The sequence below is a fragment of the Streptopelia decaocto genome (assembly GCF_964273445.1).
Source record: "Streptopelia decaocto genome assembly, chromosome: 5".
Lineage (NCBI taxonomy): Eukaryota > Metazoa > Chordata > Aves > Columbiformes > Columbidae > Streptopelia > Streptopelia decaocto.
The window spans coordinates 30769458-30797197 of NC_138659.1; the positions used below are offsets into that span (position 1 = coordinate 30769458).

At 42.0% G+C, this 27740-nt stretch overlaps 1 protein-coding gene across 1 annotated transcript; it reads right to left on the reverse strand.

The window, feature by feature from the left end:
• Positions 1-31: 31 nt before the first annotated feature.
• On the reverse strand, positions 32-27662 carry EDEM3 (ER degradation enhancing alpha-mannosidase like protein 3). Its single transcript, XM_082054708.1, has 20 exons — positions 27400-27662; positions 24886-24931; positions 21446-21546; positions 19608-19647; positions 18448-18560; positions 17594-17747; positions 16840-16974; positions 15751-15856; positions 15139-15236; positions 13808-13933; positions 13158-13241; positions 12380-12463; positions 11693-11817; positions 11059-11224; positions 9178-9332; positions 8264-8417; positions 7715-7909; positions 5728-5893; positions 5083-5268; positions 32-3640 (listed from the first exon to the last, which is right to left on the reverse strand). The coding sequence occupies exons 1-20, from the start codon at positions 27564-27566 to the stop codon at positions 3237-3239; spliced, it is 2805 nt and encodes a 934-aa protein (XP_081910834.1). The 5' UTR covers positions 27567-27662; the 3' UTR covers positions 32-3236.
• Positions 27663-27740: the final 78 nt, after the last annotated feature.

Below are 27740 nucleotides of genomic sequence, written 5' to 3' on the forward strand. Positions count from 1 at the left end.
GCAACCACTGGTGTAAAGGAATGAGTGGCAATTGACCAGAATATTTACATTTTATTAAATCTTTACAATCAGCAGTTATAATCAAGTACACAATTATGTACACAGATTATATACATTTTAGCCCAGACTTTTACATCACAGTACATAGTTGCCCTTTAGAAATATTGTATACACTTCTCACCAAACAGCGAAACCCAACAATAGTGTTACAGCACCTGGTATTAGACATCTTTCTTAAGAAAATAGCTGTAAATTGGGCTGGCTAAAAAAAAAAAAACCAACAAAAATCTTATAAAATCTGAACATACGATATTTCATTCACAGAATGGGTTTCTTTCTCTATGTCCTGACTGACGCCTTTTGCATAAGATGTCCGGTTGTCACTCGTGCTGCACCACCAGGTTCGCTGGCAGGAGCGCAACCAAAGCTGGGCTCGTTTCCAAACTTCATTAAGAAACACGAAATGTAAACAATTGAGAAGATTCCTCCAAGATCAAATGAAAAGTTAAATGGCTGCTGTGAATTACATGGCCTGGAAGAAGCGCTGGCTCCAGCTACGGGTCCCCAATTCTTCCAGGTTCAATCCCACACAAATAAATGTACAACAGTGTACAGAGAATGGGGCGGTTACTGATGTACCAGCGATATCCCCCATGCAGACTTCAAAAAATGTGGGAAGAACCATTACTCCCCTCTCCAAAAGCTTTTCTTGTTTTGATGAATACATTCTTTTCGCTTTTTAACAGTGACAGAAAACCCGAGTTCTCTCCAGAATGATATGAATGGGTTAAACGAAACGTCTGTTTTCCTCCTCATAAGGAAATACAAAGTGAAAATAACCTGAATAAAAGTGTCCCCCCACCCCAATTCAGTCCTCCTTCCCAAAGGTCAGCCCTACCCCCTTCGGGGCTGTAAACAAGGCTATGGCTCTCGTGGTGGTTTCATAGGTAAAGGAGAATAAACTCAAAATAAAACCCAAAAGGAAGGAGGCAAGAGTTATGTGAGGTAGGGCCACCACCAAAACGATGCTCCAGATCCATCTGGGATCACTCAAAATCCCTTCGAGGGAGAACTGACCTCTGCTGCTTCAGCAAGAGAGGCGGAAAAAGCGCTGAAATATAAATGAGCTGGTGGTGGCAAAGAAAGCGAATGTTTTAATAAAATTTTACATCTACATTTTCTGCAAGTAAAAAAAAGAAAACCTTTAGTTGCTATATTGATGGTCTTATAACGACCAGAGGGCCTCGACAGCTATAAAAGTAATTCTATTTCCACCAGAAGAGCTGAGAAGCGTGAAGATGTGGCCCATGTCAAAGAACACGGGAACAAAAATGCTCTTTTCATGGCACTAAAGCACTGACAGACCAAAGGAATTACCGGAGTGAACACTCTGGATCTGCACCCGATGGTTCGGAGCTGAAGGACACTTCAAAGACTCCCATGATCAAACTCCTTACATGAGAAAACTTGTGTAACACACACAAAATACCATAAATTAAAATAAATCCTCAGCTGAAAAAGCCTTCAAGCCCCGCTCGTCCAGTCCAAACCTCCACCCAGTTTATTTGTGCAAAAGAATGATAACTACCTTTAAAAGCTAATTTATTTAAAAGGACACTTAGTCACTATTCCGCTACCACTTCATTTCCTCCTCCAAATTACCTCCTGCTTGAGTGATCTGAAGTTACGGTTCTGTCTATGGACGTTATTCTGTCGCGCTCCCCAAAGGTGCCTGTGCATTGGGAGCCTCTGGCAAGTGTCGTTAATCAGACACGTACGCAATGTTCGCCTGGGATTTCTCCACGTTGGACAGGAGTACACAGCAATAAATACAGTATGGCTGTACTAATTAACCGTTGCATATTCAGCACGTGTAATGTCACCAGCTAAATGAAAGCTGCAGTTCAGATTGGGGCTTTTTTTTGTTAATTATTCCATTGTAAAGATGGATATAAACCTTCATTTTCAGCCTGGTGCAGCATATAGGCAGTATTAATTTACTCTTCAATATAAAACAATTATTTGAACCACAATTCACTAAAAGCAGTTTATATAAATCAAGTTAATTAGGGTTTTTTTGGCAGTTTCTTTGGACACAGTCAAAATGTCTCTCAGATGTTTAAACATCCCCGTTTTTATTTCCATCACGTTTTTCAGCGTGGGGATAACAAAGCGGGACTCGCACTTACCTGTAACAAACCCCGAGCACCAGCGGAGCGTCACCCTCGCGGCTCGCGCCGCTGCGCCCTCAACCACGGACCCGACGGCCAAAATTGTTGCGCTTCGCTGCCGGCGCTGGCCCCATTGCCCTACGGATCACACAGGTAGAAGTTGCGTATAAAAAGGATTACAAAGTCAAGCCGTTAGAGGTCGAACTTGTAGAAAAAGGAAGAATTTGTTGTTATAGCTGATGTGGTGATGTTTAGTGTCCTTTTCAGAGAATATTGCCAGTTTAAATGCCGTATCTCGGGGTAGTTTTTCAAGCCGGGAGGCCGAAGAGAACAGCCGGAACTCAACACAGACGTTGTCCGCTCTACCTTAACCTCGAGCAGAATTTCCACAACACACCGTGAACCTTTATCTGCTTCTGCTGCCTCGGCTTCCCTGACAGAACCTGCTTACAAGGTCCACGTTGCCTTTGGTTTGAACAGTTTCTCTGGTTGAAAGCGGAGCAAACTTGCGTGGCAGAGTCATTCTTGGCGCTAAGAGATGGACGGAGCGATGAGCAACACTACTTGGCCTCAGTACGATACGTCAGGATGAAACCAAACTGCTTCTCACTGTGTCTTAAAGACACGACAGCTAGAAGTGCAATCTCACCCGCTATCAGTGAAGGATTTCGCGGGGCGGAACGGCGCCTCGGCTCCAAGCGGGCCAGCGGCCGACCTGCCGCCTCCCAGTGCTCCCGTGGGTGAACCACGGCGCGCTCGCCCCGCTGCGCCAACTCGTGCTTTCCAGAGCCGGCGGGAGCGCCGCGTCGCGGGCCTGGAACGCACGAGTCCCGGGCTACGGCCCCAGCGGAGCCAGGCAAATGATTCGATTGCACGTTCCCATTTTTAAACAGGAAAAATTAAAACAATAAAAGAGCGCGTGCTGGATTTCTCTGGTCATCTCCAGGTGAAACCTGGTTGCTTATCACAACACTGAATATGTTTGCTAGTTCTCAGATATCGGGGCCTCACTTCTACCCAAAGAGCTCTCCATTTGGTTACTAACAAATAAGTTATTATTACAAGTCATAGCTCATCCTTTTCCATCATTTCAAATGCTTCTATATCTTCATTCCAGTCTGCTAATATGGATTCCATAGGCTGGGCTTTATTATCCCAGTTAACTGTGGAACTTGGCTGAGTCCCGCTCTGTTCCTGAGGCCGGCTGTCCCCTGGCGCGCACGCTGGCTCCGCAGCACCAGCCCCGTCGGCTCCAGGGACGGACGAATCCTGATTTGAAACGGAAACGCTGTCACTGTCTGCGTGAGCAGGAGATAAAGAGTCGGGGTCGGGAACGTCGGAGCTTTCTCCTTCTTCAGGCTCCTCACTGACCGCACCAACATCCTGAGATGCTGAAGTATCTTCTTCGGAATTTTGCTTATGTGAATCGTTTTCAGCTGATTTCTGGTCCATATTCTCCACTTCCAAGTCTTTGAGAGAGAGAAAAAAAAAGTGATTTGACCAAAACGAGAAAAGCGGCATTTTATTATGTGTTTCAAATGCAAAGCCGCTTCCCTTGACCTTATTTCCTCAAGGAAGTGCAGACTTTCCATTGATACGATGATCCAATGTTATTATATTTCACAGAGGGAGGTAAGAGCAGACATTTAAACACAGTTTAAACAAGGGCAAACAACTTAAATAGCAACTTCTGGGTCAGTGCTAGTCGCCATCCTTCAGGCTTAAGCAAATACCTGCTGCGTGCACTGAACTTTAATACTGGGTTTTAAAGCATCCCCAGACCCAGCAGGGACTAAGCAAGGAGGAGTTGGACAGAGTTCCGTAAGTGACTGAATTGTGAATTAAAGAGAGCGCCAAGCCGTAGCCTCCCCATCACATCCCCACTCAGAGCAACAAACACGCCTATCTCAAGTACGGATTTAGCTTTACAACAGCCGTCCAGTTTAACCGTGAGGATTTCTCTGGAGTTTGACGCTTATAGCCAGCATACGGGACACTAATATTTCATGACTTCTAGGGAGATTAACTGCATAAGCCAATTTTAACACGGGATACTTACTGCTATCAATAATGTAGTTTGGAATCGTTTTACCTTTAAAGATTGTTGCTGGGATTCCAAACGGAAGCACGAGGAGGGGGGAAGAAGCAGATACGGATTACAAATCCTCAAATGCAGAGCTACCTTTCGTATTCAGTATTTCGTTAGAGCATCTTAACCATAGTTATCAACAGGAGGAACGAGAAATGAAGAAACAACACTGTGGCTTTCAGCAAATGCGCAGAAAATGAAACGCTGCTTTGCTAGAGAAACTTGTTCTTACTCTGCTTGGACATGGCAGCGCTGCGAGGACGGATTTGCTGCCACACGCCAACATTTTAATTGGGAATGTATTAGCTTGCAATTTTCTTGTATTATACAAGAAAAACTGCAAAACGTCTGAGGTCAGCAGCCTTATTTCTTACAATAAGCACTTCTCCTTAGGTAGGCAAAATAGTTGTAGCGGTTGTGCCTTTCGTTTTACGTACCGAGAATGTCACCGGGGAGCTTGAGAAGAGAGAGGCATTTACAATGTAGGGCACTGAAAACACTTAGGCTGTTCATGACACCACTTCAAAGGAGATTATGACAAAAAGGGTTCAAAAGGAATTCAAAAGGCTGGATTTTCGCATTACTCGAATTGACATTTAACTGATGAACAGCATTTCTGGATGTTAATGGTAATTGGGGGGGTGGAGCGGATAATGACACATCTCAGATAATGGTTTTCTTAAGAAAAACCTAATACCGATGTCAAACAAAAAACTAGCGCTACCAACTAACGTGTTTGTGCTTTTAATCACTCCCGTACATTTCACATCGTGCCACAGCTCGGCCGGAAGCTAAAGGCACGTAAATAACCTCAAATCTTACCTCTGTCTTTCGCTTTATCGGAAAGCAGCACCTCCACGGCCTCATACTCCCGGATGGCATCCAGGATGATGTTTCCTTCCTTGTTGAAGAGGAAGAGCATGGGAATCGTGATATCGTCTGTGTTCTTGCCATCGCCGGCCATTTGGAAGAGCGGAGCGGTGTCACTGCTGCTTCCCTCGTTGTCATCTACCCCGCGCACACAAAGGCAGAACAAGCAAACCCCCGTTAGATCAACACGCCACAACCCCAGCTCCCGCGGACTGAGCAGCATCCTCCTGCCCTGGCGGCTTAGAGGATACCAGGCAGAAAACGCTTGTAAAAAGCAAAAAGCCAACTTGTGTACTTGTTTTCCTTAACATTTTCATTTGTATCTCAAGTCTTCCCCAGCAGTTGGTAGATAGCGCTATTTCAACTCAGTGATCCTTAAAATAACAACTTTTCATCTGCAAAAACAGTGATGATGGCCCTCCTTGATTTGTTTAGCTGCATTTTCTGCACAGCACCAGCCAAAACATTTCCTCATGTTCTGAGAGCACAGTTTGTGTGAGAGCACTGTCACCTCAGAGCGTTCAACATCTGTCAGCTTTCCAGTGTCTGGAAAATACAGGTTGCATTTACACTCATGAAGAACTTAATTTTATTTACCAATAACGATGCCGCCTATCGCTCCGGCTTTCTGAATGTTTCGTGCCTTTTCAGCAAACATACACTGGCCTCGTTGCATCAGAGCAATTTTCTCTTTCACTGCCTCAGGATTAGTGATCTCTGAGCATCCATTATATGGCTTAATGGTTGCAACAAATCCTCTCGTCTGTTTGGAAAAAAGCAAAATAAACCAAACAAAAAGAGATAATTAGAGCACTAGGTTCAAGCCTGCAAAAGACTCCTAAGCATGTTCATTTCTTCAGCTAATCTAGTGTATTTAGTGTTGTATTCTGTGAGCGCACACAATCTTCACCCTGAAGCTGGACTTGAAGAAGCAAGGAATGATCAAGTGAAAACCTACTTTTCATATCGAGTGTATTTTGTCTATACCTGTGAACTGCTGCCTCCAGGAATTTTTCCTCTGTTGTGCTGCATCTTGCCAACCGATGTCATTGGGTTTGCCTCCTGCTTCCCACAGGGACCACTGTCTCTGGGCTATTTTCTTCTTCCATCTAGATACAACCTTTCATAAAAGTTGCATAAGAAGAGCCTAATCTAAGCCTATAAGGGCTTCTGCAAAGTCGTGGCTTGACTTAAGCCTTCCCTTAAATCAACATCTCTTAAGATATGCACTGCAGATTACATAAATTTGTTACAAATCATACTATGTGTGGATATTACAACCTAAATCATGACTCAGGAGCATAGTGCAGGCGACAGACCGCTAAGCCGCTCATCTGAAGACTGTCACTGCCGTCATTCTGTCATTGCTGCACCCTGTCATTTTAACCAGTGGAATTAATTGATCACCCTCTAGCTGGCCACCCTGAAATAGCACCCGTAGTGTAAAACTCAGGCTATGCAATAATGAAACAAGAAAAGCCCAATCAGCAGGGGCATATGAAAGGCAGGTCTTGCTTGACCAACCTCATCTCCTTCTACGAGAAGGTGATGCGCTCAGTGGATGAGGGGAAGGCTGTGGGTGTTGTGTACCTGGACTGTAATAAAGCCCAGAGTTGTGGTGAACGGAGCCACATCCAGTTGTTGACCGGTCACGAGTGGTGTCCCCAGGGCTCAGCACTGGGGCCAGTTCTGTTTAATCTCTTTATCAATGGTCTGGATGAGGGGATCGAGGGCACCCTCAGTCAGTTTGCAGATGACACCAGGTTGGGTGGAGTGTTGATGTGCTGGAAGCTGGGAAGGCCATAGAGAGGGGTCTGGCCCGGCTGAGGCCAATTGCCTGAGGTTCACCAAGGTCCTGCACTTGGGTCACAACAACCCCATGAACGCTGCAGGCTGGGGAAGAGCGGCTGGAAAGTGCCCCAGGAAAAGGCCCTGGGGGTGTTGGTGCCAGCGGCTGAACATGAGCCAGCGTGTGCCCAGGTGGCCAAGAGGCCACCAGTGTCCTGGCTGGTCCCAGCACTGGTGTGGCCAGCAGGCCCAGGGCAGTGACCGTCCCTGTGCTGGGACCTGGGGAGGACAAACCGCCAACCCTGGGGGTTCTGGGCCACTCAGGCCAAGAAAGGCCTTGAGGTGCTGGAGCAAGTTGAGAGAAGGGAACGGAGCTGGTGAGGGGCTGGAGCACAAGTGTGATGGGAGTGGCTGAGGGACCTGGGGGGTTCAGCTGGAGACCAGGAGCTGAGGGGAGACCTTCTGATCTCTGAACTGCCTGGAAGGAGCTTGGAGCCAGGGGGGGTCGGGCTCTGCTCCCCAGGAACAAGCGCCAGGAGCAGGGGAAATGGCCTCAAGTTGCACCAGGGGAGGTTGAGGTCGGATCTGGGGAACAATTTCTTCCCCAAAGGGCTGTGGGGCATTGGAACAGGCTGCCCAGGGCAGTGCTGGAGTCACCATCCCTGGAGGGTTGGACAGATGGAGATGAGGTTCTCAGGGACATGGTGGACTTGGCAGTGTTGGCTTAACGGTTGGACTTGATGATCTTAAAGGTCTTTTCCAACCTGAACGATTCTGTGATACACATCTTACATACCCCTGTTTTGTGTTTGGATAAGTCCATCCCAAATTGTGCTGGTCCAGCAGTCAAGACCACCCTGCCAAAGAATGGGTGGGAAACGATTTGAACAGCACGAGGAGGCAGCTGTTGCTCCTTCTGTTGCTGACTGGAGAGCTCAATCATCTCCTGCATGAACCGTAAGCCATCTTCAGCATCCAGTGAACTTGCTGCCTGAGTAGTAAAGAAACACTAAGTTTCTTCTTAACTATTTGAGAAACTTGAAAAAAAAAAATAAATTGAACTTTCGTTTGGACCACTGGTATAAAGATTTTAAAATACAGAGTGGATGCTCACTGGCATTCATTCATAATTTCAAATAAGGACGTTAACTTTTTAGCATCACACAGAAGACGAAAAACATACAAACATATAGACCTCCTAAAGAAAGGGCAGTATCCTGCATATCCAGCTCATGCACCTCGTTCCGCAGTCTGGCTGTCCCTCCTGAACCTCTAAGTGTCAAATATCATCGCTAGTAGGATTTAACTGAAAGTCTGTTAAAAAACAAGTACTGTCAGGTCTTACTTGCACTGCGTGCTGCACTAATTGCACCCTGCCATCTTTCAGATGAATCAAACTGACTCCCATCTTCTTCAGTATCTCCAAGTGTTCGGGATTACTGGCCATGAAATCTCTGGCTCTCAGTGGTGGCTTTGGTCCACTTCCCAAACTCTCTTCTCTGCCAAAAGACATTGGAGAGCAAAGCTTTAAAAACCAGATTAGTCTTGAATTCTCACAAGTTATTCTTACCACCACTAGATTAGAATTCTTTGGAATAATATTGAGTAAAAGCTTCACTAGAAATCCACTTCTCCATTAAACCATCTTTTTTAAAAAGCTGTCAATATTATCAATAATTTTGTAGCACAAAAAAGCACATGCAATGTTGATAACTACCATATGCTGTCTCTCATTTCTAAATAGCCTTATTGTAAGACTGACTAAACCCAGTTTTCCTCATACAGTTGATACTCAGTTTACTCACAAAGTATTAATATCAAAGGGGTGGCCAGAAGGATAAACCTCCTCAGTTCTAACAGACTATTCCATATTCTTCAAAACAGGTGAACTTAGATATAGTAGCATGATTTGCTTACTACAAAGAAGAGCTCCACAACTGTTCAAGAGACTAGAGAAACTGATTTTACAAATCAGAGACAGAATTCCTGTAATACCTGGGCTACAATTCCTGCTTGAAGTATGTGACTGGTTAACCTCCTTTTGTTTTAAAAGAGCCACTAATTCCTGCTGGAAATGGACTGTCTTGCTGATGATGCCAAACATAGTTAATTTGTCCTGTAGCTGGGCTCTCCATGCCTAAAGGGCTCCAAACTCAAGCAGAACAAGCTCCAATACACCTCATATTTCTCCTTCCGTGCATAACAGACCCCATTCCGTTCAGTCCTACGCTAACAACAGACAGAAAATATCCATCTTACACTCTGGAAACCCCCCGAGGGCAGCTCTTATCCACCACGTTTTTCAAGGGTTCACGAATGCTCTGAGCGAACATGGGGTCATTCGGGAAAAGAATCTGGGTGTTGGGACAGGTCCAGTCAAAGTTGCTGTCATCCAGCTCCGTGTACTCTGTCGTCTGAAAGGAAAGACACACATCACCTGGTAAACACAATTGTATAGCAAGAAATTCAACAGACAGACCTACCCCTTAACTCATCTGAAATTTAAGTAACCAGAATTTTTTTTTGCAGAAACAGCTCATCTCTGCTGGCAAACAGAACTTCTCAAGGCTGCTCATGACACCGCTAGTGCTCCTGTGCTTTTATGTGCTGGAAACTAAGAGAAGTCATGACGATTTCATGGAATTTTTGCCTTTCTGAAGCGTGGACCAGCCGCAGGCCTTAGGTAATTCTCGCTTTGTGTTACTACAAAAACACAAACCAAAGATTCTCCTCCTCAGGAGCCACACAGACCTGCAAGTCTGAATGGGCAAGGATGAATCTCCACACAATTCCAACAATCTCTGTTTTCAGGAGGGATGGCAGAGTGAACATCTGCACAAATTGCTGTTCTGTAACATGGGAAACCACGTGGAACGGTGATTCGGAGCCGTATTTAACCTGTTCTTAGTTTTGCAAATAACTGGTTGGATAACTGGCAAGTTATTTTCTCACCTATAAAAATTAAAGTAGTATTTACCTGTTTGCAACACATTAGCTAATTACAAAATCAAGTATTTAAAGGCTCCCTAAAAAACAAGGCCTAAAAGGCTGTTAGTTTACTGGAATAGACGCTTTAAAATCCCTGTGCTCGTAGTGTGACACACAGTTGTCACATCACTGAAGAAAGAAGGTCTTGCAAGCGTCAGCATGATAAAACACGACCTTTCCTGTTTATGAACATAAATACAAACAGGATGTTCGGTTCCTGCTGCCAACTAAGTCACAGGCATTTGGGCTGTTTATAATAAAAATAATTTACACGTTTTCATATCATTTTTTCTCCCCATCAGATAAATTCCATTGAAGAGTAACACACTTGTCTTAACAAAACACATTAGAAGTCCGTGAACACCTTTTTCAAGGGATCTTTGCCACTCTGCTTTAAAGAGCTTAAGCAATCTGCATTTGAACAATTGACTCGATTGTCTTTATCGACCTTTTTTAACATTTGCTGTTCTCAAGGGAATTACACAGCACAGGCCACCAGCTTTGGGAATCCTGCCTGTCTTCAAAGCATCAGCTTCTCATTCTGGGAGAAGTTACGTCAAATTTATGATGCTCCAAGGTATGCTTGTATTATTATAGGTTATTCGGGAAGGTTAAGGAATTTGTAAACCCGTAAGTGTTTTCACGTTTACACACCAGATGCTACTGCAGGGACTGAAACAATTAAATATCCCCAAAGCTATAGCTGTATCTTGTCAAACTAACTTGGTAGTGGTCTCAAAAAAACCTTGCAAAATTCACCAAGGGCTTGCGTGGTAAAATAAGCAACAAAAACATAGGCACGCTGTTGCAATTTTTTTAGAAAAAATAATAGAAAATTAAAGTATCATACTGTATCATTCTCAAGTTTGTACAGAGATGGGGAATTGTTTTCTTTTTATATATGGCTAATAATCCACAGCTTTTTTTCCTCAAGATTCAATGGTGCAGAATCCAGTCGTGGGAACTTTACTCATATTCACGTGACTCTCCCTGTTAATATCATGAAATAGTTCATATTAAACCAAGTGTTAAAAACTGATGGACTACTTCAGATTGGGAATTTCCCTGATCTTTTTTCCTCATTTCCTCTCGTAAAAAAGGACCCGCTTCAAAGCGCCACTAAAACTGCCGTGAATTGGAGCTGTTACTTACTGTATTTTTTTTAGAGATGGTTTGGTTTGTAGTGGAAAGCCAAAGTGGTAATAGATGAGCTTCTGTAGTGAAGATATAATCTTCAATGTCGAAAATCATGTCTTCCTTATCGGCAAACAGCAGGTAAAGATATTTAAACATCTCGGCCAGAAAGAAAGAGTCCATTCTATGGAAAAAAGTGAATGTCCTTTAGGAAAATCCCCTTTTATCTAAAACATCAGAAAAACAAATATTACTCTGTCTCTGAATATTTCCTGACTATTATTGTTGAACTTACTTCCATTTAGTGTTCCTTCCACTTGGAAGAAATGATGTTTGGAGGGAAATATTTCAGCATGTTCAATACACAACGGCATTATAGAAAAAAACAAATAAACCTCATTGCAAACTTCTAGATTTGAAGTACATTTTGTTTGCAAGTAATTCATCTATTGCTCTGGGACAAACGAAACGAACTATAAAGCTATTTAAAATCGTTTACAGACTATGACGAACGGGTAACTTAAGACTTGGTTATTGAACTGAAGACAGAGAGCTACTCACAAGTCAGTTAATTCCATTATATAAACAGGGTAACGACATTTTTTTTCCTATAATGTTTTTATGGAAGAAAAATCATTGCAAAATCTTTCACCTGTCTTCATGACTTCCCGTACGAACATCCTTCATTGCAGCAAAGCCGCAAGGTACCCTTGCGTACTTGTTCAAGTTCTCAATGAGTGTTTTTCCAACTTCTAGATAGTAAGGGTCCCCTGTAGCCTATAGAAGAAGAACAAAAGCCAAACCCAATCATATAAGTGCACTTAGACTTACTGTACAATCAGCAGCTTTCCTTTTCCTAGCACTAGTTTATTGATTCCCTACCTTCCCAGACACCGGTAAAGTCTAATTTATTAATAGCGCTAAACAGTCACAAGAGAGACTTGTGATACACGACTGCATTGCTTTTTATGGCCATGCAGATAAGCATGTGGAAGCATTTACAGAAACAGAAGACATTTAGACACTGTTCTTCTCTGCAGGGTACAAGTGGCTTCTGCTCTTGGTCCCTAAGATCTCTTCAAGAGAGATCAGCAATACCTAAGTCTATTTAAAAATATGGGCCTTCATCGCTGAACGGTTTTCTTCCTCGTTCCAGCCACACAAAACAGAATTCCTAGAACAAGTTTTGACACTTTCATCTTGTTTATATACAGAACTGGCTCCAGTAGATAAAATAAGCTGGAGGAAGTCTACTCATTCTATATTGAAATAAAACACCAACGAAATTGTAGGTGCCAGACAAAGCGACCCAAAGCCAGCGGAATGGAAGCGATCTTACCTTATACAAGAAGTAAGTGCTTTCGGCAAACTCCGGCCTTAAAGGATGCTGAGCCCAGTGAACTCTGAAGTCTGTTGTGAATGCCTGAGGAGGAAAAAGAACGGGCACAAATCAATTCAAGAATAAAAAGCAAACAGGGGTTTATTTTGCATCCTGCGTTAACTCTATTACAGCAGCGCAGGACTAAAGGCCCAGCAGCAGTCTCAGGAGCTACAAAAGCATCTTTGCTTAAATACAAACAACTGATCTTTCAAAGTTTCCTTCCTAAGCACAAAGCACTTTAAAAAACACCCCAAAAACTCCTAAGGAGCCAAATTGTACAATTTTAAAAGGACTCAAATACATCATTCCAGTGCTTACAGGGCGTTTTTCCAGATGAGGTGAACGTGATGTTAATTAAAATGTTGTCTATTAGGCAAAATTTCAGAACATTCTCTCAGAACAATCTTTAATAATCTTCAGCATTAATGCTACTACGTTACTAAACAGCTACTGCTACGCGTGCTTATACAAGCTTTACATACTGAAATGAGTCAAAGTCAATTCAGCAACAGCTTCCTATTATTGTGTTAATTACAGTATAACTGAAGGAAAAATGTGTCATAACCGTAACACAGTTGTCACGCATGCAGTACGGTAAATCGCATAAGAACGCTGTGGAAATGAGCCTTTGGTTCTAATAACACATATAGCTACTCTTTTTTCAAAGGGATGGCTGAGACTGCTCAAATCGAGCTAAGAATTAAGTTTTAACACGATCAAAAAATTACGACCTTACCTCCGGAAGAAAGTTGTGCTTTTTTATAACCTGATACAGCATCTCATGAGTTTCAATAGCAGGTCTAATATCGCCCTTCAACACCTAAAATTCAATAACAAAATTAACACTAATTCAGCAGGCACACGAATAATATTGCAAGTTAGGCACACTGCGCTCATGTAAACCTACAGACTGATTTCTACGTTTCCAGCAGATCACACTGTAAATATTACCCCCTTTTCAGTGTCAGCCACTGATATTCCATAAGAGCTTTTTAAGCAAAATCAGTGAGCTCTATGTAGGAAAAAGGTCTCTATCATTTAGAGAGAACTGTGGAGGGAATGCGATGCAGTTTGTCTTAAAGACGTAACTGGCACACGAACTAGAAAATTTGTCACCGGACTACTGAAAACCAGCTTCATTTGGGTGTATTCATGGTTAGGACTGAAGAAGTGAATCATATGGACATACTTGTCTTGATACTTCATGGCTAAAATGCACATTAACTTGCATCCTCGCACTGAAGCGACAGGAGGAGGGAGCACAGAAACCCTAATTCGGTAATTCTGAAAATCAGATTACTGAGATTGCCTTGTTGGTGATATATCCAGGCTATTTGATTGTTTACTTGCTATGAAAATCGCCTACACATGGGTTTTAAACCTTACCTGCAAGCCAGGGAAGAAAGCCAGCAAAGAATCCATCCAGGTCCTTGCATTTAGCATCGGTTTATGAATATGAACGTCAAGGAGAAGAGGTGGTTGGCTGATGTATCTCATTATGGCATCGTAGTGCTGCCAAACACCAGAAAAATCATGAGTGTATATTATCAATACATTTTACAAACCAGATCTAGATCTCAGCCTATGGCATTTTAATTCAATGGAAAAAAAAATACTGGACTCCCAATAATTATCACATTTGGCAACGCACAGTAGTTTCTAGTTTTGCAAACTAAAAAGGATATTAAATACTGCAAAGCTCCACATTATCACACACGCAATACACATCACATTTTCCAAGTAACACACATACACAACAGTATATTCAGCAGACGGGTGATAAACAAGTAACTGTCACAGTCAGGCACTTTTTTGGGCTGAATCTTTAAGCAGACGCTAAAAAAAGCTGACCTTTCTTTAAACAGGGGAATTCTAAAGCAAATGCATCTCAGGAGTGGAACAGAAAAAACAGGTATTAGAAACCACCAACTCAGCTGGACTTGATGGCTCAAAAGAACTTTAAAACCCACTTGTCAACTTGCTGGCTTCCAATTTCCAATAAGAAACATTTAAAAGACATCATTGAGGCAAAATATAATCCTGGTGGCTCCAGGTTAGAAATATGAAATAATGATTAAACTGTTGCAACAGGCCTTTAGCTACTGATTTATTCCAATTTTAATATTGCTTATGATATCAAATCATTCTACGATATCGATTTTTTTACTGGCTATTGCTATTTTCAAGAGAAAGAACACTCTTAGGAAATAATAATGATGCTGAGAAAGTTCTTACGAATTTAGTGACCTGAGTGTGTTTTTCAGCTTGTAAGTATGATATATTTAAGAGTATACTGGGCCTTAGGATCTGCAGTGCAATGCAAGGTCCAGACTTTGATTTTCAGACCTTTTTTGTTGCTCCAGGACAGAAAGCATTTGTACTATGGCTTGTAAGAAGCCCTTACGTTGTTTTATAGAAACATTTGCAGAATTACACTCTCCAAGGTGATGCTGAAATACAGTTTGTCCTGTACAGAAAACAGGGGGAAAAGGTGCGGAAGATTCCGATTTTAATGGAATGGGATTGAAAATAGCTGCTCAGGTGACAATTCACCCAAGATTAGCAAAAATATAGTAAAAGAAAAGAGCTCGCACTAACACCAAAATCACGAATTCTGAAGAGGTCTTCATAGGCTTCTCAGGTTAAGAGCTGACTGACAATACGAGTCTCAGATTTGTCTTACAGAAGACACAAACCTGAGCGAGGTGTTAACTTACCGTGTTAAATCTCTCCAGGAAACTGTCATCTCCCAGCAAGACATAGGCTTTTAATAAATATTCATAATATGAGTCTATTCCCGCTCCAACTCCGCTATCTAGAAACGGCAAGAATGAAAAGGTGGGTTTGACTTGAAGCAGCTCTATGGACGTTTTCACTTGGCTTCGTTTAAGAATGAAGGCACAGATGGGTGCAGAGCCACAATACGCTGACGGTTTTGCAATATCGGTGCACGCGGTGATACGAACAGACGTGCATTGAAGCCAGTTGTTTCGCTTTCCCCATACAAAAATATTTCTACTGGCTGCCACACACAACCACAGTCCTATTTATATTTATCCTACGTATTTATAGTAGAAACTCTGAAAATTTATCCCGAGGCATTCCCATCTCGGTATGAGTGAATCAGAGAACACTTTCTTTGCAATGAATAACAAAACACCCTTTCAGAGCAGGTTTCTCCAGCACTCCTATTATATAACTCTGCTTGCCTACCCCATTAATATTTTTAAATAGTCTAAATAAATGTTTTGGGGCAGGGGGCTGTGTCAAGAGACTTTTCTTGCCCAAAAGCACTTGCGCTCCCTGATCCCGGTCGGACTATCACGCACCTTTGCGGACCCAGTCTCCGGTGTGAATATTAATAGTAACGCCCACTAAATTGCTGCTGCGCTGCCTCTTTTCCCAAATAAAATCAAGCGCTTTCCGTGCGTATTCCTGCAACAACAAAAAACGCTCGTTAAAGGGAATTATAGAGAAAGGCAGATACTAAGGCCTATTATTTTTTTTGCCTATTGAAATTATGCTATGAAGCAATGTTTCAGATATAACAACTATAAAACTCAGTATTGCATACACTTAAACAGGAGGATGTTATTCTGCTGCTGATTAGAAAGTCAAGAAATAGAACAACCTTAGAACCAAAACTGCTGTGTCTTCTCAGACAAGGGGAAGCAGCAGCCCCTTTTCTTTAGTATCCAACTTACATGCGTTCTTTGTATACACAAAAAGTAGCTTTAAGGTACCAACTTACCCACCAAAAACGGCTCTAAATTACCAAACACATGCAGGGGATTTTAGGGGGACAAGTTTTACCAAAACCCTCAACACAGGCCAACTGTGCTTCCATGAAATTAAATACCAGGCCCATACTAATTCTAATCTGAAAAAGAGTGTATTTTTTTTTTGTATCATATCAAAGAAATACAAACTTTTTCCTTTAGCTTCCTGCTGACAGTCTGACCTTAGATAAGTCTTGCACAGCTTCACTGGGACTATGTTTGAGGGCTTTTTGCCTTTTTAAGCTGCATTCTAAGGAACAAGTATCTCACTTTTCTTTTTGCTAGTCCTGAACCCTCTACCCAACAACCTGTGCAAGTATCACCCTTTAGCCAGTCTTCAGTGTATTTATTGCCTTCTGTAACTTCTTTCAAACAACATTAGTTCCTGTGGTTTTTAAACAGTCAAATAGACACTTTTAGAAATAAAAGCCCCAACACAACAAATCTGAACACACACACACACACACACACACACACACACACACACACACACACACACACACACACACGTTTTGTGTGGAAAAGCTAAGATACGCACCCATTTGATAAACTCTATTCTTTTCCTTCAAAATTACAGAAATGTAATAGAACACTAAGCAATAACTAATCCCCAAAAATAAAATAACATAGAAAGCAAACCTCAAATATAGATGTTCCTGTGAATCGGCTTAAAGCTGCAAACTCAAGGATCAAGGTACCTGCACAAGCGGTGCAGGTATCAGTTTCTGTTCCAGTCCGTGCTTCTGGATGCCTTACACCAAACTTTAAGTTAACCTAGAGACCAATAGAGATAATCATCTTGATGTTCCCTAGCTGAAAGATTTACAGGCGCCCCTTCGTTTTGCTTTGCTTTACCACATACTGACAACTCAAGGGAAGATTTTTCTGCCATTCAAAGAATCTGTAGCAAGCTTTATTTGAATACAACAAAGGATTTTACATGGAGTATTTTTAGATTACAGCCACCTTTGCCCTCTTAGAAATCTGGTCGTGGCCCATGAAGATTAATCCGTTTTGCGCTAAATTCACAAGCATATGCTTGCAAGCTGATCTTTCACTGACTTTGTGAGCGAAACGTATCAAACCAAAATGATTCTCCTCAGCTACTTGGTGGTACTTACAGTAGCAGGGAGCAAGACAAGATTACTATTACTACTTACGCACAACAACACATCTTAGTATTTTCAGAGCTGGAAATATAAGGATTCAGAGAGCCTAAAACTGTATTTTAAAATACAAGGTAGCATGTATTACAAATGAGCCATGTGTCACCTTCTGATTTTCTGGACACTTCACAAATATACAAGAGATTTTAGAAACCAAGACAAAACCAAAAAGACCAAAGTTTTTGCTTATAGAAGTCAATCTGAATTGCGGAAAGCACAGAACTTACTCTTGGGTAAGGGAGACCACTAGTGGTGTTGAAAGCAGGTAGAAGCTTGTAGCCCAGCTCCTTCGCCATGTGCAGAAGTTCACCGTTGTACCACTGCATATATTCACCTTTTTCTTTCAGCATAATCGCCACTGAATGCCCACCTAGGAGACCTCTAAACACAAGAAAGATGACCCACAACTCAACAGGTATATTCAGTTGAACGGCAAAGCAGCAATTTCTACGATTTAGATGACTACATTAAAATAACTGTGCTATATTCACATAGCCATGATTTTCAGAAATGTGGAGCACATGCGCTTCCAGTTCTAAGCAAGGTGAGCTCTCAGTATTTTGGAAGCAATTCTTATTATTCAGGAATCACCGATTCATCAGTATAGTTAGGCAAGAATAATAACTAACACCTCTAAAACGGTATATATATTAGCTTAAAATTAAGCTGCTCTGATCCTGCTTTTAAAATAGCGGCAAGTTGGACTGCAGACATCCAGAGGTCCCTTGAACCTGAAATAATCTATTACTCTAAGTATTGAAATACTCTGTTAAATCAAGTATTGAACAGTGTAATCTGCACGACTATTTCGATTAAGAAAAGACACTGCTGCCTCAGCATGCACCATTTATTTCATCTAAAAAGCTCTGCCTGCAGCAGTTAGATGGGGGCCAACTGGATTCCACATCACTGCATGGGATCCTGCCCAGCACTTTAAAACCTGGCTTAGGCAGGTGCTGAGCCAGGCTGACAAAGGCACAACTGTTTTAAATGAGGTGGAATGGCACAGAAAGATGTGCCTTAAGGATGTTTAGCTAAACCCCACATTTTAAAGAGTTTTGAAAACATAAAGTTTACTCACCCAAGGACTCTTATGTTGGTTTCAAAGACAGACACAACTATGTCGTTGTCTAAATTGACATCCTTTATTACTTTTTTTACAGCCTCTTCAAACTCTTTGGTTTTGTTTAACACCTGGAATACAAATGTAACCAGGTGTTTAGGTTCCAACATAGCTAATACAGTCACACTCAGGTGTGCAAGAACAAGTGCGATTCATTAAAAAATAAAGCACTTAACACGCCTGAAACTGATCTTTGGGTTCTGCAGGGGTATCTTCTGATGCAGACAGACATTAGTATTATAGTGTTATTGTTTTTCTCATAAGACATGAAAGCGAATAAAAGGTGAAAGAATAAAGTCACTGAGAATGTACCTAAACTATTATCCAGGGATTTCCTGTTGGTTCCTTCCCCTAACCCCAGGCCTTGGCTTGGGCATTTCCTACAGATTTTCTTTCACACTTTCTCTGAGTTCAACCCGTCTTAAAGAACCTTTGTGACTTATCCAATTTGTTACGATATGGACCTTTAAATTCCACAAGTGTTAATCTTGCTCTAAGATGGGAAAACAAGAAACAAATCACAGGAATCCATTGGAGTGTCTGATAGAGCCCAGGAGTTCCAGACTCCGTGTTAACAGCATTTGCAGAGCGTTATAAGATTCACACACCAAATCAGTGCGGTGAAGATTTTCAAAGCTTTTACATTTGTTTACCTGGAGACATGAATGGCCATTGACAATACATCAAAGAGACTGAAATCTAACAAAAAGTAGTTTATTAATGATCAGAGTCTTCTACTGAGATGGAATGTTACGTTTGACAACATTTCCTGGCGACGCATGTCTAGGGTTGCATTTTTTTAATATAGATTGAAACGCGTGCAAGTTCATCCATGAAACATGTCCATACAATTGTATACCACAGATAATTCAGTAGGCACTAAGAGACGTTCACCTGTAAGCCAGCATGTTGTTTTACACTATAATGGGAAGGGAAATTCACATTATTTGTTAAATTAAGAGCCCAAGAAAAGCAGCAGCCACTTAGAACACGTGGCTAAAGGCAAAGAAAGATCAGGGGTTTTGTAAATAAAGTAACAAAATAGAAACCTAAAAATAAGCCTGAACATCAGAAGGCTTTTCTTGTTTTATCGAAGTTTAGCAACAGATTAAACTTACCACAAGAGTGTCCAAGGTATCGATCAAGGTCAGGGAAAACCTACAAAACACAATTTAAACCAGATTTACTATAGACGTGTACATGTAGAAGTTAAGTAACTTTACATAATACCCAATGCTACTAGAAACTACCCTCTCCCAGACCTCCAGCTGCTAAAAAGTGAGTTGTACACAATAAGTTTAATATCAAAACAGCCTACTGAGTTTTTCCCCTTTGTGAGGGGAATGGGAGCCGACAAACAAGCTCTGATTATGAAGGTACCTTTATTGACTGCAAAACTTGCACACCTTTGGTAAGCAAATTAAATTGTAATTTCTATGCCCCAATCAAATCTACTAAGAAACTCAGTAGAGAGGTGCAAAGTCTTTTTCCAGTCTCTTTTTTTAGTGCACACCAAGTGATAGGACCTCTGGCCTAACCCAGTAAAACTGCGTTAATGGGAAGAAACACCATGCACAGAACTTCTAGAATATGATGATATTAAAACTGAAAACTTGGGAAACGGTGATGACTGCTGTTCAGTAAATATAAGAAATGCCCGATGTTTGAGACCCTACAGGCACGATGTGACTATGCATGAAGCATAATTAAAATTCTAATTAAGCGGTGATATAATAGCAAAATATAATGGCAAGAAAAAGGATTAAATAAGAAATCTGATCAATAATAATATAGCTGATCATCAGGAACAAAAAAAAAGCATGTAGACAGAAAAATAATAAAAATATGCTATTCAACAGATCCAAGGGGCTGAAAGGTATTTTTACTCAAATGTTACTATGCAAAAAAGGTCATTAAAAAGAATGCACGACCAGGATTATACAAAATATTTCCTTGACACTTCTTTCCCATCAGTCGTATCGCTCGATACCTCCGAGGCAGCAGGTTTATACAGGAATCTCTGTACTAAGGAGCTTGGGTACATAACAAAAATCCCATGTTCAACATTGGCGTGATTAGAAATACTCTTTAGGACAAGGACGTCGGCTTTGATTAACACTATTCTGCTTGGGGACAATAAGCAGTGATACTACTAATAAAAAAGCATCACCTGTTTGTTCTTAAGTATTTGCTCTATAAATTCCACAGATACAGACAAAGGAATCAACGCCAAACACAGAGTGATACAGCTTGTATCGGATTGTTCAATATAACATGGAGAAAAACAGTCCTTAAATCTACATTTTGCCAGCCAAGGGATCGGTACTTTGTATTATAAGCTATCTCAAGCGAAAAAATATGAAGAATTTCCATGTCTGAAAAACTCTTTTGTATTTTGGCAAAGGCCTCAGGCCACCACACACATGATAATCATTTGACTAATTATGTTTGCAGAGAACTTGATACTAAAAAAGGCATTTTAAATATCACTTATAAGGCCAGCATAATGGCTAACAGTCTACTGTTCATGCAGCTGATTAACCCTTTTCACTCCTATTTAGCAGTCAAATATACTAATACCATAAATGACTGCTCACATTTACAAGGCTTTCCTATGGAAAATACATGGATTGAAAAATACACTATCTTTGGATCTCACGGAGTGGTCAATTCTCTTTTTCTGATTAGGGTACAGTTTGACACCAGTGAACATCATGGGAGGAAATAATATGTATTTCTGCCTCACCTGTAAGAAGGTCACAATTAGAGCTTTTTTTCCAATAGAGAAAGAGAAAATAGGTAAGAGAAATTAGGAATTATGGGTTTATCTGCACCCACAGAATCTTTTTCCACCAAAGTCGGTGGACACGTCTAACTGAAGAACCGAGTTTTACGGGCTGCAAACTGGACTTAGATTCCTAGATGTTCACATGAGAGAGGAACTTCAGACACTGACTTTCCCAAGGCGTCATCCACGTCCCCTCGACTTGGTTCCTGGCCCCGCACCCGTCCGCGACAAGTCAAAGGCATGAGCTCATCGGCCGGATACGCGTGTTCCTGCGGGACACATAACAAGGGATGAGTTACAACTGCTCCAGCCACCCCAGCAAATCTCCAGAGCCACTTCAAACGAACCCCAATTGCGTTGTTAAGGTATATATGACACTTTCTCCAAAGTTCCTGAGCTTATCAGCTCAAAGATGAGTTTAAAACCTAAAGCTAAGGCAGGCATTATCAAGCAGATGGTGTTTCATGGAGAAATTCGACTTTAAAGTCACTTTGGAAACGCTTCCAAATGAACAGCAGTGACTCAGGGGCACAATCGGTGACAGATAAGAGAACTCGCTTCGAAGGGAAAAGAGTAAATTGGTAAATCACGACCCAAGGCATAACAAAAGATAACATTCATGAAAAAAGCTTGCCAAGACTGAACCTTTTACAAATATAACTTATCCTAAGAGAGACTTTGCTAGATTTCTTTTGGAAAGGCAGCGGCTACTCTGCGGAGCAAGCTGTATTGTTATAGGATTTCTCATCGGTCAGGCAGAAATAACAAGAACGGCACCACTGCAGAAGTCAAGCACATGGAATCGAATCCCCCCTCCTATTCCCCCTCTAGTCAGCGCAAGCTCTGTAGGTTTATACTACCACCAAAATGGGATATCAAATGAAATGGACACAAAACTGCAACAGGAGAGCTTTACTGAAAAGGTTTCAGAGTGGCCACTGACATTAAGAAAGATGAGTCTTAAATATATCTAATTTGAACAAACACACAAGAAATTGCTTCTCCATTAGAAGCTGAATACACCTGATTTGGGATGGAGCTGCTCTCCTTTGATTTCATCAGGAAACTGGTTGCTGTATCGTACACTCCCATTTTACTTTTAGCGGAGAAATAACATATGGCGGGATGAAAAAGTTCAATTACTGTGCTGAAACTGCAATTAAACACATTCAATGTCTTCCCAAATATACGACACAAAAAATAATCAATATTCAAACATGAAACAGAGAGGAAAAGAAGGAACATTCTCCCATAAATAAACAGCTTTTGCAGCAACTACTTTTGAAACTGGTAGTTTGTCTCCCTGTCTACCCAAGTAATTTGGTCTTTGCACGAAACTTTGTTCTCCTCAACTACAAAAGCCAGAATCCCAGTCACTTTAATACAGCTCAGATGTTTCTGAATATCTGTGCAAAGTATTCAGAGAAACATTAAAGAAGTACATGACAAAGGCAATGCTAAAACTAAGATCTCTGCCTTAAATCATGGAGAGAAATGTGATAAAAACTCTAGAGAAAATGGATGTTTAATCTTATACAATCATAAGGAAGCAGAAGGATTCTGAACAATAAAAGTTCGCTTATTCTCTGTCTAGGGCAGGAAAAGTTACTGGGCCAAGTGATTGCCCAACCTGTAACTTCTGTCCTTTCAAGTCACCTCAACAGAAGGTGGCACAACCCATTAAACAGAAACGTGGCACACACGTTACAGCAAACACACTTCTCCAAATACCACACAACTGGAGCTCCACAGATACCCTGGGATGTCTCCACATCCCGATGGAACAGATGATCGTGTTTCCTAATGTCAGGACTGTCCCTTCAGCACAGTTCTGCCATAACACAAAAAGACACGTCGCTACCGGGGCTGTAAAATCAGAGTGACTGACATTCTCACATGTTCTTTCTGACAGTCAAGAATTAAAAAGAAAAGCCCTGATTATGACAAATATTGTTTAAGGATTGGAGAAAAAACCAAACCCAAAATACCCAGTAGCTTGTTACTCAAAGCTCCTGTTAATAACTGAAAACAAACAAGGACAAGGGAATTTCCCTTTGCATGCAAACGTGAATTTTCCGTCTTCTAAATACACGAGTCTGAAACACATATTAATAGAAACAGAAAATCAAAACTTTGCAGCTGGCTGTTTCAAAAGCAGCTGCAAAAATACTTCATCCTCTTGTCCTCAGGATCAAGTCTGACACCCTCATATTTTCTTCAGCTTTAAACAAACAAGTCATATTTCCCTGTTTGTTTAGTGCTCCAGCATACGTGGCAAGTAAATATCCTTGTGGCTTCAAAGCTTCCAGGACAGCTGAAGCTTTTCATCCAGAATCTCCTTGCTTCAGATGTAGCAAAACACCTACTGGTTTATAATTTATCACAAAGAACAATAGGAGAACAGATCTCTTCTCTGGCATATCACCTTTTATCCACTTTTGCCAAATACAGAACAGTTTTTACTTTAGAACTCACTGAAAAACCCAAGCCAAGTGCTTTTCATGGAACCAGGTTCCAGGTAACAAATTATCACCAGAAAACCTGATGCTTGTTAAACTGTTGTGAAAAGCAAGAGCTAATATTAAAAATCACACACACTTTGAAAATACCTTTGCGTGGCTTCCTATCCATCAATTCTATAACTCTCATGTACTGTATAAACTTGGAACTCACGGGCTTTTAAGCTTATATCACGTATTAAAGCGTTAAACCAGAAACTGGCGCGTGTTGCGAGATCGTGTCCAGAGACAGCGGCGGCTGGTACTGCAAGAATGGTGCAACTTGGAAAGGTTTCTGCAACAGCCACGAAGAACGTACAAAAAGATTAATGTAAACTCAGTAGGAATGCAGCTTTTATATTTCTCTTCTTCATATTTACAGTTTCTCCTTGGAAGGGGAGATTACTTATATTTGAAAATAATTATTACTTAAGGCAAGTCAGCCCACTCTAAGTAGTCCTTTATTCTTGAACACATTTAAGCGAATGTATTTCGAGGTTGATGAGAGCACAGAATGGCCCACATGTCCAGAACATGAAGACACCTGCACAGAAAGATCCCAAGTCACATTACAAGAAACCCCAGCGAGCGTGGCTCCCTGTCATATGACAGTCACGTCCTCCGAAGAGGCCATAACGCACAGAGATGTCACCAGATCCCCTTTTTGCTCTTACTTTGTTCTACAAACACCATTTGTAAAAGAGCTACCAAACCACATCTAACGTATCCTGCCACAGAAGAAATATTTTACATCATTTTTAGCCACAAAATAAATGAGATCGATTTGTATTCTCCAGAATCTGCTGGCAGCTCTTCACGAGCTTGGTATTCCTTGGATTTTTAGGAGTCTGGCATTACAAACCAAACGATTTATCAAAGATCAAAATAAAAAAAGCCGTATGAAAGCCATAACCCTCCTGACACCGCTCTTCCTGAACCTAACATTTGGTGGTTTCCTTTTCAAGGCTATGCAGGTGCTCTTATTTATTGTAGCTTTGTTTTCGGCCCTACCCCCCTGCTGGTTCTCTAGAATGCCATGTACTATAACTTGCTTTCTCTCCCACGTCAGCAATAACAACTCTGAAAAAATTCAACAGGTATTTCACTTACCATATAATTGCTATACGCATGATCAAACATTTCTAGCACTTGGTTTCTGAAAAAGAAAAAAGAAAAAAGAGAAAGCATGAACGATCTGCCTCACAAGGGCCTTTAACACACTCTCTTAAAACAGCAGCTGAACATCAGTAACTCTACTAATGTGTTCTACCCAAGTAAATTAAATATAGCATAATAATTTTTCCTAATTCGGCTCGTTTTGTTCACTGCAGAAGGACTTTCTTCACCAAACATGAAATACAGTATTTGGGGAATCTCAGCCTCCTGTGCTCTTAAATAGCTGCAGATATCACCAACACGTTAAAGCTGGAGACGGGACACATTCCATACTCAGCAAGAAACCAGCAAATATGTTCTGTTTGTAATCACCATTACTAAAACCAACTGACACAGCAGAAATCCCTGTCTGGGATGCAGAAAAGCACCATCAGTTATGCTCTTCCTTGCATTACAAGTCTTGGCAAGCAAATACTAATGAACATGCTTGCAGACACATTCATTTTACACATCTGAAAAGCAGTCAAGGTGAGAAAGGCTACTATGTTATAGAAAAACACTGGTTTTTGGAGACAGACAGCACTTCTTCCAATTGTTCTGACCGCTTCACTGAGAAGCCCTGCAAGGCAAAAGAGGACACCAGTTTCTAAGCCACCATCACCATAATTCACAATCTCTGCTGATAAGACCGACCATAAAAGAGACAAGAACACCACAATTATATTCTAAATATCTGACTCAGTCTGATGACTTGGAAATTTAAGGAGTAGTTTTAACTCATCAAATGCATTATGTCATAAAGAGCAGAGTATGATGCCTTTTTCAGGCACTTCACAAGCTACATCCAGTCCACAGTTCCTTGGTCCTTTGCAGCAGACAGACTCCGGGGTTCAGCACACAAGTCACACAGCAACTTACATTTCATTTTCTGAAAGAATTTCTGCAACTGACAGGATCTTGTCGTTGAACAAACACGCAGATTACCTGCTCTTCCACGGAACTGAGCTGGGTCGGAGCCCCCAGATACAAACCACAGCAAGGCGTGAATTGCAAGTGCAAGTTATGAATGCAAAAATTGTCAAACTATCGGTGAATAAAGGTTAAACTCATGTAGCCACATGAAGAAAACGTATAAAAGACGATATATATATGTTTGAAGTACCTTGAGAACCCAAGGTGAAAAACCCCAGTAACTATAAACATCAGGCCTAAATATCAACTTGTATCTAATGATTAATAAATGTGAATGTCTCCAAGGTTCTCTGATTTTTGCACCATTATTCCGTGCAAATGACCAGTAGATGGGGCGAGGATGATGATTAAACTGCCTCAGCAATACGCCAAGATCATGATTCGCTCGTTGACGTGTCTGCCTAAAAAAATCCTCCACGACAAAGTGCAATACACTGGTACCTAGATTGTAATCTTTATGCTTCAATTCCAAACCACATTAACAATCAGTTTATCACTTCTCTAAATGAAGAATCAGTTTCTACACGCATGGGGGACCCAAGCGGTTTACACCAGGCAAGAACACACACAAACATTCACCATTTCTATGACTCCCAGGACTGACCAGAGGCACCGCCATAATTAGACAAACTGACTATGGGTTCAGATTTACCTTTGATCGCTTTTACCCACAATTACCGGCAACCACCGCCTGCAACCTTCAAGATTGGCACTGCCGAGCCCATGTCGGGAGTTGCAGGGCTCTTATTTTTTGTTGCTTTAAAAAAAAAACAGTTGTAGAGGTAGTATAATAGTGAACCATGTCCCTTGGGCTTCTTTTCTTCCCCTCAAGACTGTAGCGGTGATTATAGGGGCAGCAATAAGATGTGTGTGTGCTTGCTGGGGCGTTTTTGCTGATGCCTAAGAGTATACAACAATAAAGTCAGCTCACACTGCTCACAAACCAAATAGTGTCAACCCAAACAACTTTTTACATAGGAAGGACTGGTCTACATCTCATGCCTTCAATCCTAACCATGCCAACTCTACAAGGCTAAAAGAGTTATTTTTAAAATGTAATTAATTTTTATTTCAATGTGCCACACTTAAAAGACTAAAATAATTAATTTTATGACCATACAGATTTAAAGTGGCAACACTGACCTTAGTGTTCTCATCCCTAATTATTCATGATTTTCCAGCAAATTAGAAAAGGGACCAGCGCAATGAGATACCCGAGTATCTAAAATTCCTGTACTTTGCCCACTTCATGCTATAAAATGTTGTGTTTTAAAATGGGATTTACACACAATTCTACAGAGAAGAAAACCAACGAGTCTCCTACGGGATAAGGCACAAACCGGCCTTTAGTTAATCCATTAATTTAAGGCGAATACCTGCGTCGGAAATGGAATTAGAGCAGCAGAGGAACAAGCCCGCCCCGAGCCCGGGGGCAGCGCGGGTCCCCGGGCCCGGCAGGCCCCAGGCCGACCCCAGGCGGACCCCGGGCCGACCCCGGGCCGACCCGCCGCCGCTTCCCGCCCGCTCGGTGCTCACCCCAGCTGGCGCTTCTCCTCCTTGCTCATGGCCCCGGCGCCCGGCGCGGCCGCCAGCACGGAGGAGGCGGAGAGCAGGCCCAGGGCCAGGAGCTTCCACGGCCTCCTCCAGCGGGGCCCCCGCTCGCTGTCGCTGCCGCCGCCCGGGCAGCCCGCAGCTCCGCTCATGGCCGCGGCCGCCCGCCCGCTCCGCTAGGCCCGGCCCCGGCCCATCCCGCCCCTCAGCGGCCGCGGCTCCGGCGGCTCCCAGCGCCGACGCGCAGCCGGAAGGGACCGGGCCCTCCGCTTCCTGTGGCGTAGCCAAGGAAACCGCCTCCGCGCCGCCAGCTTCCGGGTGGCCCC